The 21,817-nt window shown below is 42.8% G+C and overlaps 2 protein-coding genes across 10 annotated transcripts in view; both read right to left on the bottom strand.

Moving 5' to 3' along the window:
- LOC118370732 (uncharacterized) overlaps positions 1–20,853 on the bottom strand; it is a 38,365-nt gene extending 17,512 nt beyond the window's left edge. For 2 of the 4 annotated variants that reach the window (XM_052467812.1, XM_052467814.1), the window contains exons 1-6: positions 19,643–20,853; positions 19,238–19,295; positions 18,884–19,031; positions 18,752–18,788; positions 18,231–18,514; positions 14,458–17,998 (exon numbers count right to left, since the gene is read on the bottom strand). In XM_052467812.1, the coding sequence (XP_052323772.1) occupies positions 14,458–17,998; positions 18,231–18,514; positions 18,752–18,788; positions 18,884–19,031; positions 19,238–19,295; positions 19,643–19,831 (4,257 nt within the window). In that variant the 5' untranslated portion in view covers positions 19,832–20,853. Of the gene's footprint in view, positions 1–13,784; positions 13,918–14,180; positions 14,269–14,457; positions 17,999–18,230; positions 18,515–18,751; positions 18,789–18,883; positions 19,032–19,237; positions 19,296–19,642 lie in introns of all 4 variants that reach the window. The other 2 variants (XM_052467811.1, XM_052467813.1) reach the window with 2 other exon arrangements.
- LOC127908713 (neurofibromin-like) overlaps positions 1–21,817 on the bottom strand; it is a 70,964-nt gene that overhangs the window by 4,698 nt on the left and 44,449 nt on the right. For 4 of the 6 annotated variants that reach the window (XM_052467843.1, XM_052467846.1, XM_052467841.1 and 1 more), the window contains exon 4: positions 441–576. The gene's annotated coding sequence lies outside the window, so the exon portion shown is untranslated. Of the gene's footprint in view, positions 1–440; positions 577–2,510; positions 2,586–2,697; positions 2,827–4,836; positions 4,944–21,817 lie in introns of those variants that run through there. The other 2 variants (XM_052467844.1, XM_052467842.1) reach the window with 2 other exon arrangements.

The raw sequence follows: 21,817 nt of genomic DNA, 5'->3' as shown, positions 1-21,817 counted from the left end.
CCTTTGCTGTTGTTCTGGGATTGATTTTCAGTTTTCGCACCAAAGTACGTTCATCTCAAGGAGACAGAACGCGTCTCCTTCCTGAGCGGTATGACGGCTGCGTGGTCCCATGGTGTTTGTACTGTTTGTACAGATGAATGTGGTACCTTCAGGCACAATTTTCCAAGCTCTTTAAAGGCACTGTCAACTTAGTGTATGTAAACTTCTGACCCACTGAAATTGTGATACAGTGAATTATAAGTGAAATAATCTGTCTGTAAACAATTGTTGGAAAATGACGTGTGTCATGCACAAAGTAGATGTCTTAACCGACTTGCCAAAACTATAGTTGGTTAACAAGAAATTTGTGGAGTGGTTGAAAAACTAATTTTAATGACTCCAACCTACGTGTATGTAAACCTCAGACTTCAACTGTATGTGGTGGTTGGTGTCAGACTTACGTGCAGCATGAGTTTGGGGTCAGCATGGATGAGTTTGACCAGAGCGAGGAGGAGGCACTTGTAGCTGCGTGTATCCAGGTCTGTGGTTCTCTTTGAACTTAAGGCTGGTGGTCATTTCATCTTTAAATGACAGAGTCTGTCAGAGAGAGAAGTTGTAAATTTAGGTGTAGCTAATACATACTTTTCCTAAGAGGTTCGCTTACACAGGAAAACAAAAGGTGTTTCAAACGATTGGTGTGAAAGTGAGTGTGAATGTGTGTGTAGTCCCTTTCTCACCGGCGTCATGCTTAGTGGGGCATGTTGTGACGGCCCTGAATTTTTCTGAACAGTCTCAGTGCAGCTCCTTCCAATAGGACGCTTTCCCTTTAATTCCTGATTAAATAGCCAGCATCAGCTGCACAAAAGTGGGGTTGTGATGGAGACGTGAATGAGGATGTGTTCAACCCTCAGTTCCCGAAGCTTCTCTATTCCGTTTGTTTTGTTGCCGTTAAACGTGTGTTTTGTAGCCTAAGAGAGTTTACCCAGGATCGGATCCACTCTTTGCGGCCGTGGACTACACCCCTCTGTTCTTCGTGGCCTTTCTCCGCTGGAGATCTATTGGCGGATTGGATTGTCTGACTGACCGACTGACTACCACCTTTTTGTATACAGTATTTCATTTGTTTTGATGTGAGGTATACTGTGATGATTTATGTAGTTAGTTGTAGTTGAGGACTTAGTAAGAGTTGATACGCTTTAAAGTTCTGTGGTAAAATTATTGTTATATTGATTGTGTTTAGTACTGGGTTTACGCTACACTGAATGAACGGACAAACATTGCGTGACAAAAGTCACTTGAGTTCACTGAACTCCTTTCGGGCTGGACTCTTTTTAGGCCCGAGGTACAGGACATTTCTGGAGGAACCAGAACTCATTGTGATATTATTATATGTGTGTGTGTAATCATTGTTGTTGCTAATACAACCCACGCAAAAGAATATAGTTGTTTTGAAGTTCTTCCCAATGTTTTAAGGGTTTATGAAAAGTTTATTTCCATCCTGACTTTTACATAAGTCCTTTGTATTGGTGTAGACTTGACGGACCAGATGGGACTCAATCCCACCCAAACTAAAAGGAGAAACCAATGTTCTCTCTGGTAGGCACGACCTACCTGGCACCCCTATAAATAATAACCTCAAGTCAAAACCGTTACAATGTGTGTGAAGGCCTTGCATCAATCGGCTCAGAGTGTCTGAGAACATCAGTCGCAGCTCTCCAGAGTAGCAGTACACTGCATCAATCTTAGGCCACCAGTCCAGATCAGACTAAAGGATGAAGAGGATAGCCTCCAGTATTTATGCTGCAGTAGTTTGTGTCGGGGGCGAGGGTCAGTTTTTATATCTGGAGTACTTCTCCTGTCCTATTCGGTGTCCTGTGTGAATCTAAGTGTGCGTTCTCTAATTCTCTCCTTCTCTCTCTCTCGGAGGACCTGAGCCCTAGGACCATGCCCCAGGACTACCTGACATGATGGCTCCTTGCTGTCCCCAGTCCACCTTGCCATGCTGCTGCTCCAGTTTCAACTGACCTGAGCCCTAGGACCATGCCCCAGGACTACCTGACATGATGACTCCTTGCTGTCCCCAGTCCACCTGGCCATGCTGCTGCTCCAGTTTCAACTGTTCTGCCTTACTATTATTTGACCATGCTGGTCATTTATGAACATTTGAACATCTTGGCCATGTTCTGTTATAATCTCCACCCGGCACAGCCAGAAGAGGACTGGCCACCCCACATTGCCTGGTTCCTCTCTCGGTTTCTTCCTAGGTTTTGGCCTTTCTAGGGAGTTTTTCCTAGACACCGTGCTTCTACACCTGATTTGCTTGCTGTTTGGGGTTTTAGGCTGGGTTTCTGTACAGCACTTTGAGATATCAGCTGATGTACGAAGGGCTATATAAATAACATTTGATTGATTGATTGAAGATCATTAATATTGCACTGCTGTGGGAAAGGCCAATGAGAACAGCACGGTCGTATCAAATGTACTTCGACTGAACTTGGTAGGAAGTAGTAGTGGAGACGGTACAAACTTACATTGGTGATGATTCTGTGCAGGGAGTTGACCAGGACAAAGTGAAAGGTAGAGGGGGAGGCGGAGGCCAAACAGACCTGAAGAGATTGTCTTTATTAATGTTTCGTCAAAAAAGCCGCTTTGACACCGAGGTATCATTAAGACATGGTCTGCACATTTTCTGCCAATGCGCTGAGCAGACTGACTGACCTTAAAGTGCTGATTGTTGTGAGGGTTGATACGGAAACAGGAGACGAAGCAGTCGATCATGAGGTCCACGTCTGCGTTCTGGCTGCCTGCCCCGCGAGAGAAGGACTTGGTGGGGTTGAAGAGCAGGGCCTGATGGGATAGATAAGTGTCTGTATGTGACCGTCTGCAATATTCCAAATGAACCAATTAACCCTTACGCAAGGGGCTTTGTGAAGGTCTGAAAGGATTGGATAGGTATTAGCAAAATGGTCATAGCTCCATAGCGGTAGCACTAGCACAAAAGTTGCACTATAAAAGTCTAAGGGGTAGCCATAGGCATATCAAACTGAAAACGTTTTCACAAAAACCTAGTGTTGAATAAACATGAAGGAGTTGAAGTGTTTCCATTATCCATTTAGGCAAATTGCACATGAATAATATGGCGACAGCCTAGATTCCCTCCCAGCCATCTGTCTCATGTCTCAGGTAGCCCACAAAGGCCAGCATGGATAGAGCGCAAGAATGTACTAATCTGCCATAGTCTAATAATTCCTACGTGCCAATTTATTGTCATGGTGAACCTTGCACTGCAGTTGATCTGAAATAATGGGATAGTAAAACTTGCATAGTGCTCTGCGTACCGTCAACACTATTCGGCAATCAACATTTATTTGAAAAACATTGCTTCTATCATCATTTGTAGCAATAAAGAAAGTTTTAAAAAATGGTGTCAATCTTTAGAGCATTTTTCCTATAGCTGCCATTTCATTACACATTTCAATGTTTTTTCCAATAAACCTGCATCAATGGAAACCTGCATCAATGGAAACCTGCATCAATGGAAACCTGCATCAATGGAAACCTGCAACCTGTCATGTCCTCAAAGTGGAAAATTGTATTTTAAACATTTCACCAGCAGCCAAGAGGTGGCAGTAGTGAATACCATGAATAATACACTACATGTTCAATGGTATGTGGACACCTGCTCGTCAAACATCCCATTCTAAAATCATGGGCATTAATAAGGAGTTGGTCCCCCTTTGCTACAATAACAGCCTCCACTCTACTGGGAAGGCTTTCCACTAGATGTTCAAACACTGCTGCGGAAACTTGATTCCATTCAGCTGCAAGAGCATTAGTGAGGTTGGGCACTGATGTTGTGCGATTAGGCCTGGCGCGCAGTCGGCGTTCCAATTCATCCCAAAGGTGTTCGATGGGGTTGAGGTCAGGGCTCTGTGCAGGCCAGTCAAGATCTACCACACCGGTCTCAACAAACCATTTCTGTATGGACCTTGCTTTGTGCATGGGGGCATTGTCATGCTGAAACAGGAAAGGGCCTTCTCCAAACTGTTGCCACAAAGTTGTAAGCACAGAATCGCCTAGAATGTCATTGTAAGCTGTAGAGTTTAGATTTCCCTTCACTGGAACTAAGGGGCCTAGCCTGAACCATGAAAAACAGCCACAGACCATTGTTCCTCCTCCACCAAACTGTACACTTGACACTACGCATTGGGGCAGGTAGCATTTTCCTGGCATCCACATGCAGATTTGTCAGTCGGACTGCCAGATGGTGAACCGTGATTCATCACTCCAGAGAACACGTTTCCACTGCTCCAGAGTCCAATGGTGATGAGCTTTACACCACTTCAGCCGACGCTTGCCAGTGTGCATGGTGATCTTAGGCTTGTGTGCGTCTGCTCGGCCCAACATCAGTTTTTGTGCTGACGTTGCTTCCAGAGGCAGTTTGGAACTCGGTAGTGAGTATTGCAACCAAAAACAGGCAAGTACACTACGCACTTCAGCACTCAGTGGTCCCATTCTGTGAGCTTGTGGCCCATCACTTCACGGCTCACCGGTCAGCAACTGGTGTGGCTGAAATAGCCAAAACCACTCATTTGAAGGGGTGTCCACATACCTTTGGCCATGTAGTATATAATAATACACCAACTTCATAAACACAAAACAGCAGCACTGAATATAGATATATTGGTGCACAAACCTTTTCCAAACTGTTAATGACGGCAAGTTGGGCAGGTTTCTTCAGGGCTTTGAATTTTAATACCGTTTCTGAGAGGATGTAGTAAAAAGTAATAGAGTATTAGCAAAAAACTATTTAAAAACGAGTATGACAAACAAGGAATTGAGTGAGTGTGTAGCTACCTTGGAGCAGTCTTTTAAGTTTGGAGCAGTCCACGTTGATGTACTGCATGAGCTCTATATTGTGCACATCCACAGTGTCTTCTGAGCAGACTGTCAGCTCCTGCAACCTGAGGGAGAACACAATGGATAAGGACTCTCAGACACTGCCATAGAACAAGTTCGTCCAGTCAAACATGACATGCAGAGATATAATTCTACCAGTTTCTCAGGAGAAAGGAGGGAAAGAAGAGGGGGTGGAAGAGAGGGAAAAGAGGACAGCCTTGTAGAGGCTGTAACCCTGTGGCACCCCCATAGAGACTGCCAGAGTTCCGGACAATGGGCCCTCCGATTTGACACACTGAACTCTGAGAAGTAGTTGGCGAAACAGGCAAGGCGGTCATTTGAGAAACCAAGGCTATTGAATCTGCCGATAAGAATACAGTGATTGACAGAGTCGAAAGCCTTGGCCAGGTCGATGAAGACGGCTGCACAGTATTGTCTCTTATTGATGGCGGTTATGATACCGTTTAGGACGTTGGGTGCACCTCAGCCACGCTCTCGACCAGCTCAGAAACCGGATTGCATAGCGGAGAAGGTACGGTGGGATTCGAAATGGTCGGTGATCTGTTTGTTCACTTGGCTTTCGAAGACTTTAGAAAGGCATGGATATAGGTCTATAACAGTTTGGGTCTAGAGTGTCTTCCCCTTTGAAGAGGGGGATGACAGCAGTCACTTTCAATATTGAGGAATCTCAGATGATACGAAAGAGGTTGAAGTTTGAGGTTGGCGGCGGATACTTTTCGGAATAAAGGGTCCAGATTGTCCAGCCCAGCTGATTTGTAGGGGGAAAAAATCATAATTGGTCGACCTCTACTTATAACTGGAACCTCCATCAGAGCTAGTTAGCTACGAGCTATTTTGCAGCTCTTTCAGAACATCAGCTGTCTGGATTTGGGTGAAGGAGAAGCAAGGGGTTTGGGCCAGTTCCTGCGGGGTGCAGAGCTGTTGGCTAGGGTAGCCAGGTGGAAAGTATGGCCAGCCGTAGAGAAATGCTTATTGAAATTCTCGATTATCGTGGATTTATCAGTGGTGACAGTGTTTCCTAGCCTCAGTGCAGTGGGCAACTGGGAGGAGGTGCTCTTATTCTCCATGGACTTTACAGTGTCCCAAAACTTTTGGAACTAGCCTAACTAACCAACTGTGTGAGTATTTTGGTTCCTGATTTTCCTGAAAAGTTGCATATCGCGCGGACTATCCGATGCCAGTGCAGGACGCCACAGGATGTTTTTGTGCTGGTCAAGGGCAGTCAAGTCTGGAGTGAACTAATGGCTATAGCTGTCATTAGTTCTAAATTTGAAAGGGGCATGCTTATTTAAGATGACTACCTCTACTGACGGGACAAGTCGTGATGGATCGGCGGGGCTCCGTGTCGACAAAGGGTCCAGGCCAATTGGCAAGAGAGGTATTGTAGTTGGTGTACTTTGTTTACTAGCCGGGAGATGGGCCTAGCTCGAGGCTAACTGGTACATGCTTCTGGACAATAGTTACTCGGTAGCAGCTAGCTAGCTGCAATGATCCAGTGTAATGTTCCAGAGCTTGCGGCAGGATTCCGGTGATATCGTGGAGGAAAAAAAAGCAGTCCAATATGCTCAGGGCTGATATCACGCTGTGCAAACTGGCAGGTATTATATGGGCTAAAGTGTCTGGTGTCTGAGCTATAGGTAAAGACCGCTAGCAGTGGCTAACAATGACTAAATAGCTCGTAGCTAACTAGCTCTGATGGAGGTTCCAGTTATAAGTAGAGGTCGACCAATTATGATTTTTCAACGCCGATACCGATTAAAATCAGACGATTTTTATTGATTTATTTGTAATAATGACAATTACAACAATACTGAATGAACACTTATATTAACTTAATATAATACATCAATAAAAATCCATTTAGCCTCAAATAAATAATGAAACATGTTCAATTTGGTTTAAATAACGCAAAACAAAGTGTTGGAGAAGTAAAAGTGCAATATGTGCCATGTAAAAAAAGCTAACATTTAAGTTCCTTGCTCAGAACATGAGAACATATGAAAGCTGGTGGTTCCTTTTAACATGAGTCTTCAATATTCCAAGGTAAGAGGTTTTAGGTTGAAGTTAATATAGTATTTATTGGACTATTTCTCTCTATACCATTTGTATTTCATATACCTTTGACTATTTGATGTTTTTATAGGCACTATAGTATTGCCAGTGTAACAGTATAGCTTCCGTTCCTCTCCCCTACCTGGGCTCGAACCAGGAACACATTGACAACAGCCACACTCGAAGCAGCGTTACCCATCGGTCCACAAAAGCCACGGCCCTTGCAGAGCAAGGGGAATAACTACTCAAGTCTCAGAGCGAGTGACTTTTGAAACACTATTAGCGCGCACCCCGCTAACTAGCTAGCAATTTCACCTCGGTTACACCAGCCATTAGGCTGATAGGCTTGAAGTCAGAAACAGCGCTGTGCTTGCGAAGAGCTGCTGGCAAAACGCACGAAAGTGCTGTTTGAATGAATGCTTATGAGCCTGCTGCTACCTACCATTGCTCAGTCAGACTGCTCTATCAAATCATAGACTTAATTATAACATAATAACACACAGAAATACGAGCCTTAGGTCATTAATATGGTCGATTCCGGAAACTATCATCTCGAAAACAAGACGTTTATTCTTTCAGTGAAATACGGAACGGTTCCGTATTTTATCTAACGGGTGGCATCCATACGTCTAAATATTCTTGTTACATTGCACAACCTTCAATGTTATGTCATAATTACGTACAATTCTGGCAAATTAGTTCGCAATGAGCCAGGTTGCCCAAACTGTTGCATATACCCTGACTCTGCGTGCAATGAACACAAGAGAAGTGACACAATTTCACCTGGTTAATATTGCCTGCGAACCTGGATTTCTTTTAGCTAAATATGCAGGTTTAAAAATATATACTTCTGTGTATTGATTTTAAGAAAGGCATCGTGTTTATGGTTAGGCACAGTCGTCAACGATTGTGCATTTTCGCAAATGCGCTTTTGTAAAATCATCCCCCAGCGTGATTATGATTTATTGTTTTTTATAAGATAAGTTTAATGCTAGCTAGCGACTTACCTTGGCTTCTACTGCAGTTGTGGAGTGCAACGAGAGGCAGGTGGTTAGAGCGTAGGACTAGTTAACCGTAAGGTTGCAAGATTGGATCCCCGTGCTGACAAGGTGAAAATCTGTCGTTCTGCCCCTGAACAAGGCAATTAACCAACCGTTCCTACGCCGTCATTGAAAATAAGAATGTGTTCTTAACTGACTTCCCTAGTTAAATAAAGGTATAAAATGTTTCATTAAAAATCAAATTGGCGCCCAAAAATACCGATTTCGGATTGTTATGAAAACTTGAAATCGGCCCTAATTAAATCGGCCATTCTAGTTATAAGGTTAAAAAAAATAGCAGATCCGTACCACATTGAGTGAGGCGGGTTGCAGGAAGGTATATTTAATTTGAAAATGGAAAAAAAGAGATTCAATTATTTCAATGTATTCAAAAAATAAATGAATATTTACACGGGACAAAAACAAACACATCTGGGATCTTGTATGCAGAGCACATCAAGCTTGGAATGTCAATGAGCCATAAGCAGCAGCACAGTTGACAAGTGAGCTTTTCTGAATGGAGCACTCCTCCTTGATGTGGCTCTGGCTCTCCTTCAGGCCCCGACATAGTCGTGGGGCAACAGAGCCAGGATGTTGTTAGCCTCGATTTCCACTTCCAGACTTCTCCAACAGCCCAGTGATGAACAAGGCTTGGGAGCATGGTAAATAGAGACTACACTGTTGTAGGCCTAATCATGGTTGAGGAAACAGTTAGGTTCAGACATGCATCCATTCTAAGGAAGAGCCTCATGGCCTGGGACTGCTTACTAGCTGGATCCTGTCTACCACTGGGGCCCCTCAGGGAGAAACTTTGGCCTGGGAATGAAAGTCCCAAGATAGGGGGTAGGAGAATAGTCAGGCTTCTGAACCTCAGCCCACAGTCCAATCCCTGCTTCATATCTTTCTGGGCTGATGCTGTGATGACTAATACTACTAGGTTGAGATTATTATTTCTCATTAATCTCGTACATCACATTGGCATCCACCAACCTCTCTCTTCCTCGCTGTGGTAGCTTTTTGACATACATTTTTTGGTTGTAATGCAGGATTCTGAAGTTGCATACAACTGTGATTTAGACTTATTGTTCAGAATACTTTCATTGTTTCTGGACACTGGGTAGGTTTTTGGGCAAAATAAGCAAGGTTCACACAGAAACTATGATTCTGACTATGAAATCCACCCTGATAAAGCCAACACATGCAATCCTATGACTTAGAGGCTTCTAAATGGTCTTAACAACACGAGGCGGATGTAATCCCTTATTACACTTTCATCAAACTGTAATAATCCGAGCAGAGCTGCTAAGCCGGAGTACAATCACCATCTGAGTACAATCACCACTCTGTGCTACAGAATCCCTCCGTAGCCTCTGAAACCCGAGGCCCAGATCCTACCCAAACTGCACAAAAAGTGCTGATATTCCATTTCAAAAGTCTGTACTGGAGTTGAGGGCAGTTGCACAGTGTGCCATGGCACTTAAGCATGTTTAGGTTAAATACAAACCACTGCATAGCGCAAACCCTTTTCAAGTTTATTTGTAGAACAGCTTTCACACAAAGGAGTTTAAAGAAGGTGACGAGTTTCTGGCAGCACTGCAGCAAGAACCATTTGTTTCAGTCCCTTTGGAGGTGGTCTTTGACAACCAAAACAGACAAAGCTTAGTTTGGATAAAATTGAGACCCAGAGCTGATTTACAGACATACCAGCTCTCAAGCAACAACAAACTCTCCATCAAGTCAGCTGGAGCATTTTAAAATGTTGATCTTACAATTTGATAATGTTGACTGATAATGACTTCTGATGAGATATAGTTAGGGGCAACAGACAGTGTAAAAACTATTGATGGACTGGCTAGACTACATAACCCAATGTTTCACACATTCAACCTCAAGGTCATTAGTGGAATCTTTGGCACCCTTAAAGGGATACTGTAGCAGTACTGTACAGTAGTAGTATATGCCACTGCCTGTTCACACCGCTATCATCCAAAAGGCGAGGTCAGTACAGGTGATTTAAAGCTGGGACAGAGAGATTGAAAAACAGCTTCTATCTCAAGGCCATCAGACTGTTAAATAGCCATCACTAACTCAGAGAGGCTGCTGCCTACACTGAGACGCAATCACTGGATACTTTAATAAATGGATCACTAGTCACTTAAAATAATTTTACTTTAATGATGTTTACATATCTTGCATTGCTCACGTCACATGTACATACGGTATTTTATACCATCTACTGCACCTTGCCTATGCCGCACGGCCATCGCTCATCCATATACTTATATGTACATATTCTCATTCACCCCTTTAGATGTGTGTGTGCATTAGGTAGTTGTTGGGGAATTGTTAGATTACTTGTTAGATATTACTGCACTGTCAGAACCAGAAGCATTTCGCTACACTCGCATTAACATCTGCTAACCATGTGTATGTGACCAATAAAATTTGATTCGGTGTACCTGTAGCCTTCAGTCATTGTACAAATGCTAGTCAGCATTGGCTATCATCATTACCTCTTAACTTCATACACACTGCATGCAGAGATCTAAAAAATTGTATCCACGAATTCATCCAACTCTGGGTAATAAGAAAAACTTAACTGCCAGAAACTTGTAGTTGGGCGAGCCTTGTAGACTGCTGCTGTGGTGACCACAAACACCTAAACACGCTCAAATATTGGATTGAGACAAACTCACAATATGTATATCATAATTTAAGGATGTGGTAATTATGTAAGTAGATATTTAACAAAAAAACGGATGTCTGTCAATTTGTACGGATCCATGTTGTTTTTGATCTTATTATTGAGCGTTTAACGTTACCTCAGAGCAGAAACATGGTCAGGTTGAAAATCCAGATTCCTCAGACAGCAACATGAATGTTGGCTGACAGCATGCAACCAGTATGTTCTTCATTTTTTCCCCACATGTGACAGACCTTGCATTTTAATCAGTGCATGTTGGAGTCACACCTCTCATTTGTTTACAGTTAGCAAGGTAGCTAAATTATAGGACTTCCTAGCTGGTACAATAGGGACATCTTTTCCCCAATTGTCTAGGAAGAATTAGCCAATATTAGACGTAGTGTGCAAATACTCCGAGTTAGCTACACCAACACCCAATATATATGCAACATTAAAATGCATGTTTAGTTGGCTAGCTAGCTACATGGGTAGCTTACTAGTTAGGTAGCTAAAAGTAACTTGCACTTTTGGTACACATCATCCGAACACAGATATACAAATATTTGTCCTAACGTAGTTACTATCAATAGCTACCTAGCTAGAAAGCAGTCTAGCATGCACTTCACAGTGACACATAAATACAATTAGCTATCTACCTGTACAAGCCCTCAACAAAAGATTCACTGCTTGCAGTTGCAACTAGCTAACTACTCCCACTTCGAACTCATATAACTAACACTATAATATTACCTGCTCGTCGAATCTGTTTATTTTTTTATTTAATTTATTTTATTTCACCTTTATTTAACCAGGTAGGCTAGTTGAGAACAAGTTCTCATTTGCAACTGCGACCTGGCCAAGATAAAGCATAGCAGTGTGAACAGACAACACAGAGTTACACATGGAGTAAACAATTAACAAGTCAATAACACAGTAGAGAAAAAGGGGAGTCTATATACATTGTGTGCAAAAGGCATGAGGAGGTAGGCGAATAATTACAATTTTGCAGATTAACACTGGAGTGATAAATGATCAGATGGTCATGTACAGGTAGAGATATTGGTGTGCAAAAGAGCAGAAAAGTAAATAAATAAAAACAGTATGGGGATGAGGTAGGTAAAAATGGATGGGCTATTTACCGATAGACTATGTACAGCTGCAGCGATCGGTTAGCTGCTCAGATAGCAGATGTTTGAAGTTGGTGAGGGAGATAAAAGTCTCCAACTTCAGCGATTTTTGCAATTCGTTCCAGTCACAGGCAGCAGAGAACTGGAACGAAAGGCGGCCAAATGAGGTGTTGGCTTTAGGGATGATCAGTGAGATACACCTGCTGGAGCGCGTGCTACGGATGGGTGTTGCCATCGTGACCAGTGAACTGACATAAGGCGGAGCTTTACCTAGCATGGACTTGTAGATGACCTGGAGCCAGTGGGTCTGGCGACGAATATGTAGCGAGGGCCAGCCGACTAGAGCATACAAGTCGCAGTGGTGGGTGGTATAAGGTGCTTTAGTGACAAAACGGATGGCACTGTGATAAACTGCATCCAGTTTGCTGAGTAGAGTGTTGGAAGCAATTTTGTAGATGACATCGCCGAAGTCGAGGATCGGTAGGATAGTCAGTTTTACTAGAGTAAGTTTGGAGGCGTGAGTGAAGGAGGCTTTGTTGCGGAATAGAAAGCCGACTCTTGATTTGATTTTCGATTGGAGATGTTTGATATGAGTCTGGAAGGAGAGTTTACAGTCTAGCCAGACACCTAGGTACTTATACATGTCCACATATTCAAGGTCGGAACCATTCAGGGTGGTGATGCTGGTCAGGCGTGCGGGTGCAGGCTGCGAACGGTTGAAAAGCATGCATTTGGTTTTACTAGCGTTTAAGAGCAGTTATCACCGCCTGAACCCATTCCACTGGTTTACGTGCCGCCATGGCCGTGCGGATGGAAACCGCGATTGACTGCTTGCAATTCCAAGACGAATGTGGACGTTCGTGGCGATGTTAGGCCTGAAATAAGTCCCAAACCCGGCGTCTGAAGATGACAGTACGGCTTGGTTATTGTTCCCTTTGAGCAAGCTTTACCATGCCGCCATGACACACCACCGTAAGTCTTCCCAGTGAAACCGATGGGGATAGGAGATTGCAGAGCAAAGATACATGTGCGTCGCTTGTTGATGTCGATGGTAAAAGCTAAGAGGATACACACAAACATTGACCATATAATGTAATGTTGTTACATGTAACTAACTAGCTTGACTTGCCACCGTGTGAAACATGTATGCTACCATATGTTACTAAAAAGAGCAAACAATATTATAAAATGTAATCCAGGAGTTTATGTTTGAATTCTGGTTCTCTCACAACACAAGTCACTCAGAAAAGCATCTGTAGGCAGAAGCATGCTACATGTACATTTGGCATTTGAAAAAAAATACAGCTGTGCTTTGCTACCGAATGCAAAATGTATCTGTATCATAAAAGTGTAGTGCAATATTCCCTTTTTTGCCACACACATACTCTCTCTCACTAGGGACAAATGTTTTGGCTACTTGTCCAGAGAGGTTTGAGCTTTAGAAATGGATCTGCAGCAAAAGTAGACATTTACTGCCATCTACAGGTCAAAGGTCAGACTAGCATTCAGTCAAATGTAAACATGGGCGATCCACAGAAATTGGAAATGTGTGTTTCTGTTTGAGAAGTTAAACCAGTTAATTCCCTTATAACTGAGTGTCCTGCATCATGTATTATTTTATTGGTTGTAAATTAAATACGGTTTATTTTACAGTACATGTATTTTACACTGAATCATTGATATCTGGTTGAATGTTGGTTGTGGAACATATCTGAAGTACTATGTGTGTGTGTTCAATGAATCACACTGTGTGTGTGTGTGTGTGTGGGAGGGGGTGCATGTTCTATACATTAATCAGGACAACATTACTTTGTTTAACCTACACCGTGACTATGACTGCATAATAAACTAAACTAAATATACTATGTAATTTTTAATCAAATGTGTTAACAGGGCAAAACACGAAAGAAGACAAAGGTCACCAATTCAATGCAAATATTACTGTATTAAAGGAAATTGTTGTATTAAGCTTGCTTTGAAAACCGTTTGAATGGCTTGGATAGGCCTATGGAGATGGTGGAAAACATCCTGATTAGAAGGGGACGTTTGCGAGGCTTCTCCTGTTGAGAGGTGGAGGGAAGACCCTCTGGGAGTCCAAATGTGGCAGGATGTGCCACTATGTTGGGTGACACAAGAGAGAGAGTTGACATGCACTTTCATTTAGAAATGATGTTATATTGTATTCTTAGTTTCAACTCATTATTACTTTCACAAATAAATGAGAACCAGAATCTTGAGATTTGGAAACTATAAATAATTTTACATAAGAGATTACTATCGATAATATATAATGTACTGTATATAGGGTTTCATATTTTTGCAATAGCAGCTTTGTACACCAATATTTCAAACAGTAAATGTCCTGCTGTATGGACTTACACATGATATCTTCAGCAGTAGTCTGGTCTTGAGATACAGAATGGCGGGAATTCTTCTTGGAATCCTTCTTGTTTCCCATCATGAATGGCTAAAACAAAAACATGTCAAAACAACTGTCACAGCAGAACAATCTCACGGTAATAACGATCACATCTTACACACCAGCAAAACAAGATTTATAAATGGTTTTGGAATTAATGGATGGTTTTACATTTTCTCTAAATAACATTGTTTACTCACATTGACACAATTGTTAACTTAAATAAGTGTGATGTACCTTTAAGTCGAATTTCAGTCTGGCAAGCCTTTGTAGGAAAGACAGCTTCCCTCTGGTAGCCTTCACATCTTCAGCCATGAGAAGAGCTTCTGGCCTGGTGGCTTCGAAAGATGTTCTTGAGGCTGCTCTTGATGCCTCGTTACAACTGTGGAGAAGCTCCTTGCTCAATGACTTCACAAGAATCCTATTGAATGTGGAGTCCTGAGTCGACACGGCCAGTTGGAGTATTTTCTCTGAGCCAAACTCCTTCAACAGATGTTTGTAGACGGTGCTGTATACTTTGTGACTCTTCAGGTTCTTGGGATAAGCTTGGGTCTCAGAGCAGCCTGACCATGCACAGAAGGCAGCTATAACTTTTGGAATCAGGTCTTGTGACGTGCGTGTGACGTCAGTTGGGTACAGATCCGTTTGGGTTTGGATTTTTGACAGAAGTCTCACCACTAACATGCTGATGAGGCCGGTGAAGTCATCATCACCGACTAAGTTGTCAGTGGATGGGGTTGAAAGCGAGGCAACATCCGGGCTGGTTGAATTCTGATCACAAACAATGCTCTGAGGTACACCGAAACAACTGATGGTATCCCTTTCCTCAGCATCTATGTTGGCCGCAGCATTGGAGGTCCCACTTGTTGTCATGCTGATGGCGGAGAAAGATGGCAGAGGGTAGGACTTACCACTCAGTAGACTGCCTATATCAGTTACAGTTCCGGTTGGAGATGACCCTCTGCTTTGTGCATCAGAAACCACAGAGTCCATGACCTGGCTTACCATTACTTTGGTAAACAGGCTGACTGTGTCACTAAATGCTGATGTAGAAAAAGAACATGAAATCCTATCTTCAGATACGCTAGCCGGCACACTAACTCCCTGAGCCAAACTCATTGAAGCTGTAGAGGGCACAAGGCTAGGAAGCAAGAGGCGCTTCACAGACTCCTCTGCAAAAAGCTGAACCAGCTTGTAAGCTGTGGGCTTCCCCACCGTCTTGTCATTCCTCTTCAGCTCAGTAAGGACTGTATCGGATGCACTCTTTCCAGCCGCCACTGTCAGAACCAGAGGGGTCAAGTTGCTCTCAGAAATGATGCGGTTGACTTGGTGAGTAAGATCACGTGAGAGAGCACCAATCCTACCCTGAGATATGAGCTCCTCCAGTCTTGCTATTACAGCTGTTAGATCAGGGTGGAATGCAACCTCCCCTTCTTCCTCTGGATGTACCTCCTTTATGATGGTATCCACTATTGCAGACATGCTTTCCCTGGCATCACACACCAATGTTTTTGGCTTAGTAGATTTGCCCATGTCGATGACTGAGCATCTCACAATGGGCTGAGTAATACTCTCTGGTAAATCAGAAGAGATGGGAGTGCCAGGGAGTGAAAATTCCCACTCTGACTTCTTTGATCTGGCAGATGAGGATGACAACGAGGAGGAAGAACGCTGTGGCGCTTGATAGATCTGTTCCTCACCACATTCACTGCTTACCCTTTCAACATCCTTCAGCATCATTCCAACCACATTCTCTATTTGTGAAAGCGCAGTCACCGTTTGGTCAGATTTTGACAGCTCTTTCTGAATTGAAACCAGAATATGGCTGAGGGTCTTTTTGGCTTGAGCCGTTGTTGCTTTGACTTGATTTTGCCATGTAAAATAATTCCTCATCTTTGTCTTCACATTGTGGTAAATAGTCTTTGCAGTTGTCCAGATCTTCTTCTCAGATACTTCCAAACCAGACTGTGAGCCTTTGGGTGTGGCCTCAGTGTACTCTGAGGTTTTCTCATCACTCTGTTGAAGCATAGAGTCTGCCTGCCATAGAGTAGTAGAAGACTCTGTGGGTGGGAAAAGGCTCTTCATGTCATTTCTAATTGATCCAACGATTTCAAAAGCAGTTATATCTGTATGCCTTAAGGAAATTGTTGATTTTGCTGGCAACATCTGAGAATCTGTCTGGCTGGAACTGACTTTGCTGGGAAAGCTACTGACTGATTTGATCAGTATTTTTCGCACTTCGTTGGTAGCGTTCATCTGGAACTCCTCACTGGAGAGTTTCTCAATGACTGAGGCTGGAGTATCTCTTAATCCTTCCAACCATGAAGAACCAGACACAGGCATGTCTTCTAGATAAGACATGACACTGTCCAAAAAGCCACAGACTTCAAGGGAGTTGTAAGAGGAACCCTCTGCAACAGATGATGTGCATTCCAAATCTGCCACCTCTGACCTATACATGGTCACAATCTGGGACAAGACCTCTTTGGTGCAGGGCACCATGTTGGAATCACAGAGAGACAGTAATGGTTGAGAGTTCTCACTTTGGCATTTACGGAGAGAACCAAGTCCTGTTGAGTTGACCACTTGCAGTATTGCCTCACTCTTACTGGTTTCAGGTTGCTCTGGTGTTTTTTCTCCTACAGAGTCAGTTGAATCACATCCATCAGATAAAGAAGATGAACTACGTTCTGATATAGGGGATTCACTCCTACATGGGGAAGGCAAGCTCAGGATTGAAACAGGCAGATCACTGGAGTCATTATGTTCCAGAAGCACAGCACTGGAGTCAGCTTTTTCCATAAGTTCTTCCCCTTGGACTGGAGCTCCACCCATTCTGAGGAACAATGTCTCCAGCTTTGCCTGAAGTCTCTCGCAGAGTCTACGAGCTGCATGGAAGGGTTTCTGCTTTGTCGTACAGTGTCCCACTTGGGCATCTCTCTGGGTGCTTGTTGGCTGATCTAATTCAGCATACTGCACAATGTCCTTGACATCTTCAACAAAGTTATCAATTATTTTTGATGCCTCAGATTCTACTTTGGTCTGTATGAGCTCAGTGGCCGCAGAATCAAGGATCCTGTCAGATGGGCGAGATGCATTCATCAAGCTTGGAGTGGTACTAAACGAATGAGAAGGTTGAACCATACCAGAGATATCGCTCATTAACCTTCTCACAAGAATTTCACTCACAGCCTTTGAAGCTTTGGTCTTGAACTTCACACTAAACAGAGTGCCAAGATTTTGCATCATTGCTTTGCAAGATGTACATATTATGTTCAGCTCCTCTGGAACAGGAGAGTCGTCTTCAACATCCAGGTGCTCCACTACAAGGTCACTGCCAGATGCCAACATTTTAACTTTCACAGCCACTTCTCGAAAAACGTTAACCAATTCCGGATCTTTTTTTTCCAATTCACCCACCATCTCTGCAATAACAGTCATCACCTCTTCTGTTGCAGGTGGAATGCATGACTCTAATACAGAGGTGGAGCTCTGGTCCTCTGGAGTGGCGTGATCATCAAAACATTTCTGGACCATGTTGACCATTTGTTCAGCGGCCTGGTTACCAGAAGAAATAGGGGAGGACTGCCCTGAAATGGCTCTGCTGATGGTCGCAGAGAGGGCAGAGTTAAGCTGTTCGACCACCACCTTGATAAGACCAACAGTCAGCTCAGGTGGGCAAGAGGACAGGATATTATGATCAGACAGTTGCTCCTGGACACTTTTGATGATTCTGTCCTCTGTCATTCCCAGGTGGACTTTCACTGAGGTCTGGGAACTTTAAAACGAACAAGCAAAGCATGATAATTCCTGTCTTAACTTGGCAAATCGGTCAAGCGTTGTAATTTTAGTATTCTAAATATCTACATGTCCTTTTGATCGCTTTACATGCTCATAAAGGCTGATACATTACATTTTGTACTACATCAGATAGAGTGAATTGCATTGGCTAACACTGGGATAGATGATCTTGGTGAAATCCATACATGAAAACCTTAAGGGGAACATACCTCTTAGAAGAGGGTGTTAGGGACCTGAGATGTTGAGCCCCTGTGCCGCCCTTATACATTTTCTTCGCCAGATATCTAACTTCCTGGATGAGCTCCAGTCTTTCCTGATCAAAGGCAGCAAAGGATCTTGCACTGCCACCCCTCTTGGGTGAGTCAGTGTCGTCGTCAGCAAAGTCCTTTACCCCAAGTACGCGGGCCAGGGCTGGCAGCAGGATCTGCAGGGTGGTCTGTGCGATGAAGGTTACAATTGTCTTGCACAATTTGGCAAGCTGTTCCTTCGTCATCTGTTTTGAACAAACAGAACAAAAACAGTCTTTTCAATGGAACTGTGATGTCAAGTATTCTAGATCGAACAGAATGCATTTGATCAACATTGTTATTCTTGTCTGTGACTGAATTCAACGTTTGATGAAGTCTGACAGAGAAATGAACATGAATAACCGAATATGACTTGATGGCTAATCTCTGAATTCAACAGATCATTGACACATCAAAGGTCAAAGGCAGGTAGGGAAACTTACAGGGTTTTTTAGTCCTTTGTAGATCACTTGCCACTGCCTAGAACATTTAAAATAAGTGTTTTAGTTAGTGTTTAGTTCCCACTGCACAATATTTCATAAATGTTGAACATTACAGAAAAGCCTTTAACATACTCATCAGTAAGATTGCGCAGGAATGAGATGAGGATTGGGTAGGAGTATTCCATTTCATCCTTGTTGCCTGGGCCGAATGCAGCCTTAACAGCTTTCTTCTCCAGGAGCTCAATTACAGATCCTCTATCCAGGTGTTTATTCCTGGAGACTAAAGAGAAATCAGACGTTTTATCTCTTAATACTCTGATTTCATTGTTTTAGGGTTTTAGAATAGGCCTATTTGAATAAAGCTATCTATGTGACCTTTCTTACTGATTACAGTAGACTACAGTTTCATTGAAAATGGATAGCACAACCTGCACATCACAGACAGAATAGAGAAACAATGTAGTACTACAGAGGTAAATCTCTGACCTGCATCGTTGTCAGTGCCCAGCTTCCTTGACTTCTTGCCACTCCTCTTACTTTTTGCCTAGGATAGAACAGAACAGATTCCAGATCTCAAATGATGGCAGACATGTAACACCAGGGCCCGTATACATAAAGTTCATCAGATAAGGTGTGGGCTCAAACTTGCCCAAATAATTGTATTCATTATGATCACAAATGCAAAACTGATCCTAGATAAGCACTCCTACTCTGAGACAATTTATGAATAGGCTATGGGCCAGGTCAAAACAGCTCTTAAAACACGTTTTGAAAACAGCTACTACGTATGTTGTTATCTGATATATATAGATATCTATGGTATGGCTGCTATCAGGTACAGAGTGTAACCCAGTAGGCCTATTATGTGCTCTGTCACTCGTGCTATCTTACCTTCCTTCCCTTCTTGGCCTCCTCTTTGGGCGTGGCCACCGGTTCTTCCTCAACAACTTCCTTTCCTTCCCTCTGAGGATCACCATCCTCCCTCTGTGCTACCTGAAGGTCAGACATTCCAATAAGTAATAATATGTCAATGTCAGAGTAGATCTGTGCAGAGGACATCATAAATAGAGCTACAGCCATTTCAGAGCTAAGCTGGTGACTTTATAAAGAATGGTACATTTGCTTTACAATATGTTATAGCTTTTTACAAGAAATATCCGCTTATATTGCTTTACCCTTTTTTACTTTCCCCCAATATTGTATGAAGTAATTTAGCTGACCTTTTCTTCATCCATTCAAGCTATTTTATATCTCAAAAAGCATGTCCTTGTCTGTGTTGGTTACATTCAAGTTGAGTTCAGGTCGAGAGTGAGGACAATATTGCAGGCAGGGACTGTAATTTAGGGCTACATGCTACGTCATGGAACGTTAGACCTTTATGACATCACAAATAGTATTTTTAGGAAGAGCGCGGGAAAGGTTACTTGCCCACTCAGTAGGACTAGCTAATATTGACAGAAATTTCCCCGTCAAACGTTTTCGATTGCCTACCCCTACGCCTTCCATCGAACATGGTCCTTCCTGCCTTTGCAATATTGTCTCTCTTGTGGGTTTACTTACGTATGACATGTAGGCTGACTGTGTCGGATCAAGTTGATTGATCTGTCCTAGTCAGCCTTAGGTTGAACCCAAAATCTTCTGGGAAATATTTGTTAATAATATTCATTTCAATATCGTTTTATTCATTGATTTAGTCCCAATCCAATCCTATTGTTGGCTGCAAATCCCCACCAAATATGTCATTGTAGGACATACTGTAGCGGGAGAAAGTGAGAGCTGCAACGCGGACGCGTTCGGTGGCTCCTTCAGTGCAGAGGCAAGCGCGTATGCCAGTGCCACTAAAGCCCGGGCTTGTGAGGCAGTAGTCTACAACGCTGACAGGCAACACCTTGTCATTTTATTAACTCACTGGAATGACCTTGTCTTCTTCATTCATTTCGATTGCACTTCCTTTCGTGGTGAAATTAGTTTTGATTACTATTAACTTTAATCCACAGAGTTTAAGTGTTTATGTTGCCCACGTCATCATGTGATGCTGTGAGCAAACTATTTATGCCCAGCCTTCCTAGATAGGCCTGGGCTGCATAACACTATGAATCTGGGAAAACATAACACTTAAAAAAAAGTTTTACAGTGCAAAAATAGCGTTGGCCTACTTGTGTACTATTCAAATCCACACTAAAGCCACACCTCTTCACACAGATTTACCCAGATTCTGTTGTTTTAGCTTAAACCTCTGTTAAATTCACTTCCCTGGTTAATCTGTCATCATGTTTAGTGTTCTCCATGGTTAGTCTGTCTCTATGTTTAGTGCACTTTAATATAGCCTGTTTACTTATTTGAATGTTTGATTATATTGCTTTTTATCCTGCAGATTTTGTTGTGGATTTAAATTGACTTTGGGTGTCTTGAAAATCACTTAAAATAGCACTGTTGTTCTAATCGTCAGATCGCAGGTATTCTGATCTTCACTGTCCATGGTGCTGAATCTGGCTGGGTAGATGAGTTTGAATGCTGAAAACTTGTTTGCCTACATTTAAAGGCCCTGTGAAGTCAAAATAATTGTATTTCATATTGTACAACAGCTGATGAAACTAACACTGTAAATGTGTTTTACAAAAATGTGATCGGGGTTGCTTCCTGATAGTTCTGGTTGAAAATACGGAGCATGTTCCTCTGCCCAGGCCTTGCTGACACTTGCCAGATCTTATACTGCCTGGATAGGTATTTTGTGTGTCAGCTAACCACATCATATGTTATAGCAATCTGTCAGTCGATGACACAATGGATGACTTGGCACACAACCATTGGTTGATGCATGCAACACCTGAGCAGGGACACATTCTTTTCACAGCACTTCAATGCAAAGTAATTTTCGTAGAAGATTTGGAGAGCATTTTCACTAACCCTAACCCTTTTCCTAACCTTAACCTCAGTTTCCTAACCTGCTACGAAAAATTCACTTCGATATTGAAGTGCCATGAAAAGAGAGTTTCTCACATCTATACAGCACCTTCTAATCAGCAGGTTTGCATGGGAGAGAGTTTTGGCTTTCCATGGCGACAT

This window comes from Oncorhynchus keta, chromosome 18 (genome assembly GCF_023373465.1).
Source record: "Oncorhynchus keta strain PuntledgeMale-10-30-2019 chromosome 18, Oket_V2, whole genome shotgun sequence".
Taxonomy (NCBI): Eukaryota; Metazoa; Chordata; class Actinopteri; order Salmoniformes; family Salmonidae; genus Oncorhynchus; species Oncorhynchus keta.
This window is presented reverse-complemented; position numbering and strand designations above follow the sequence as displayed.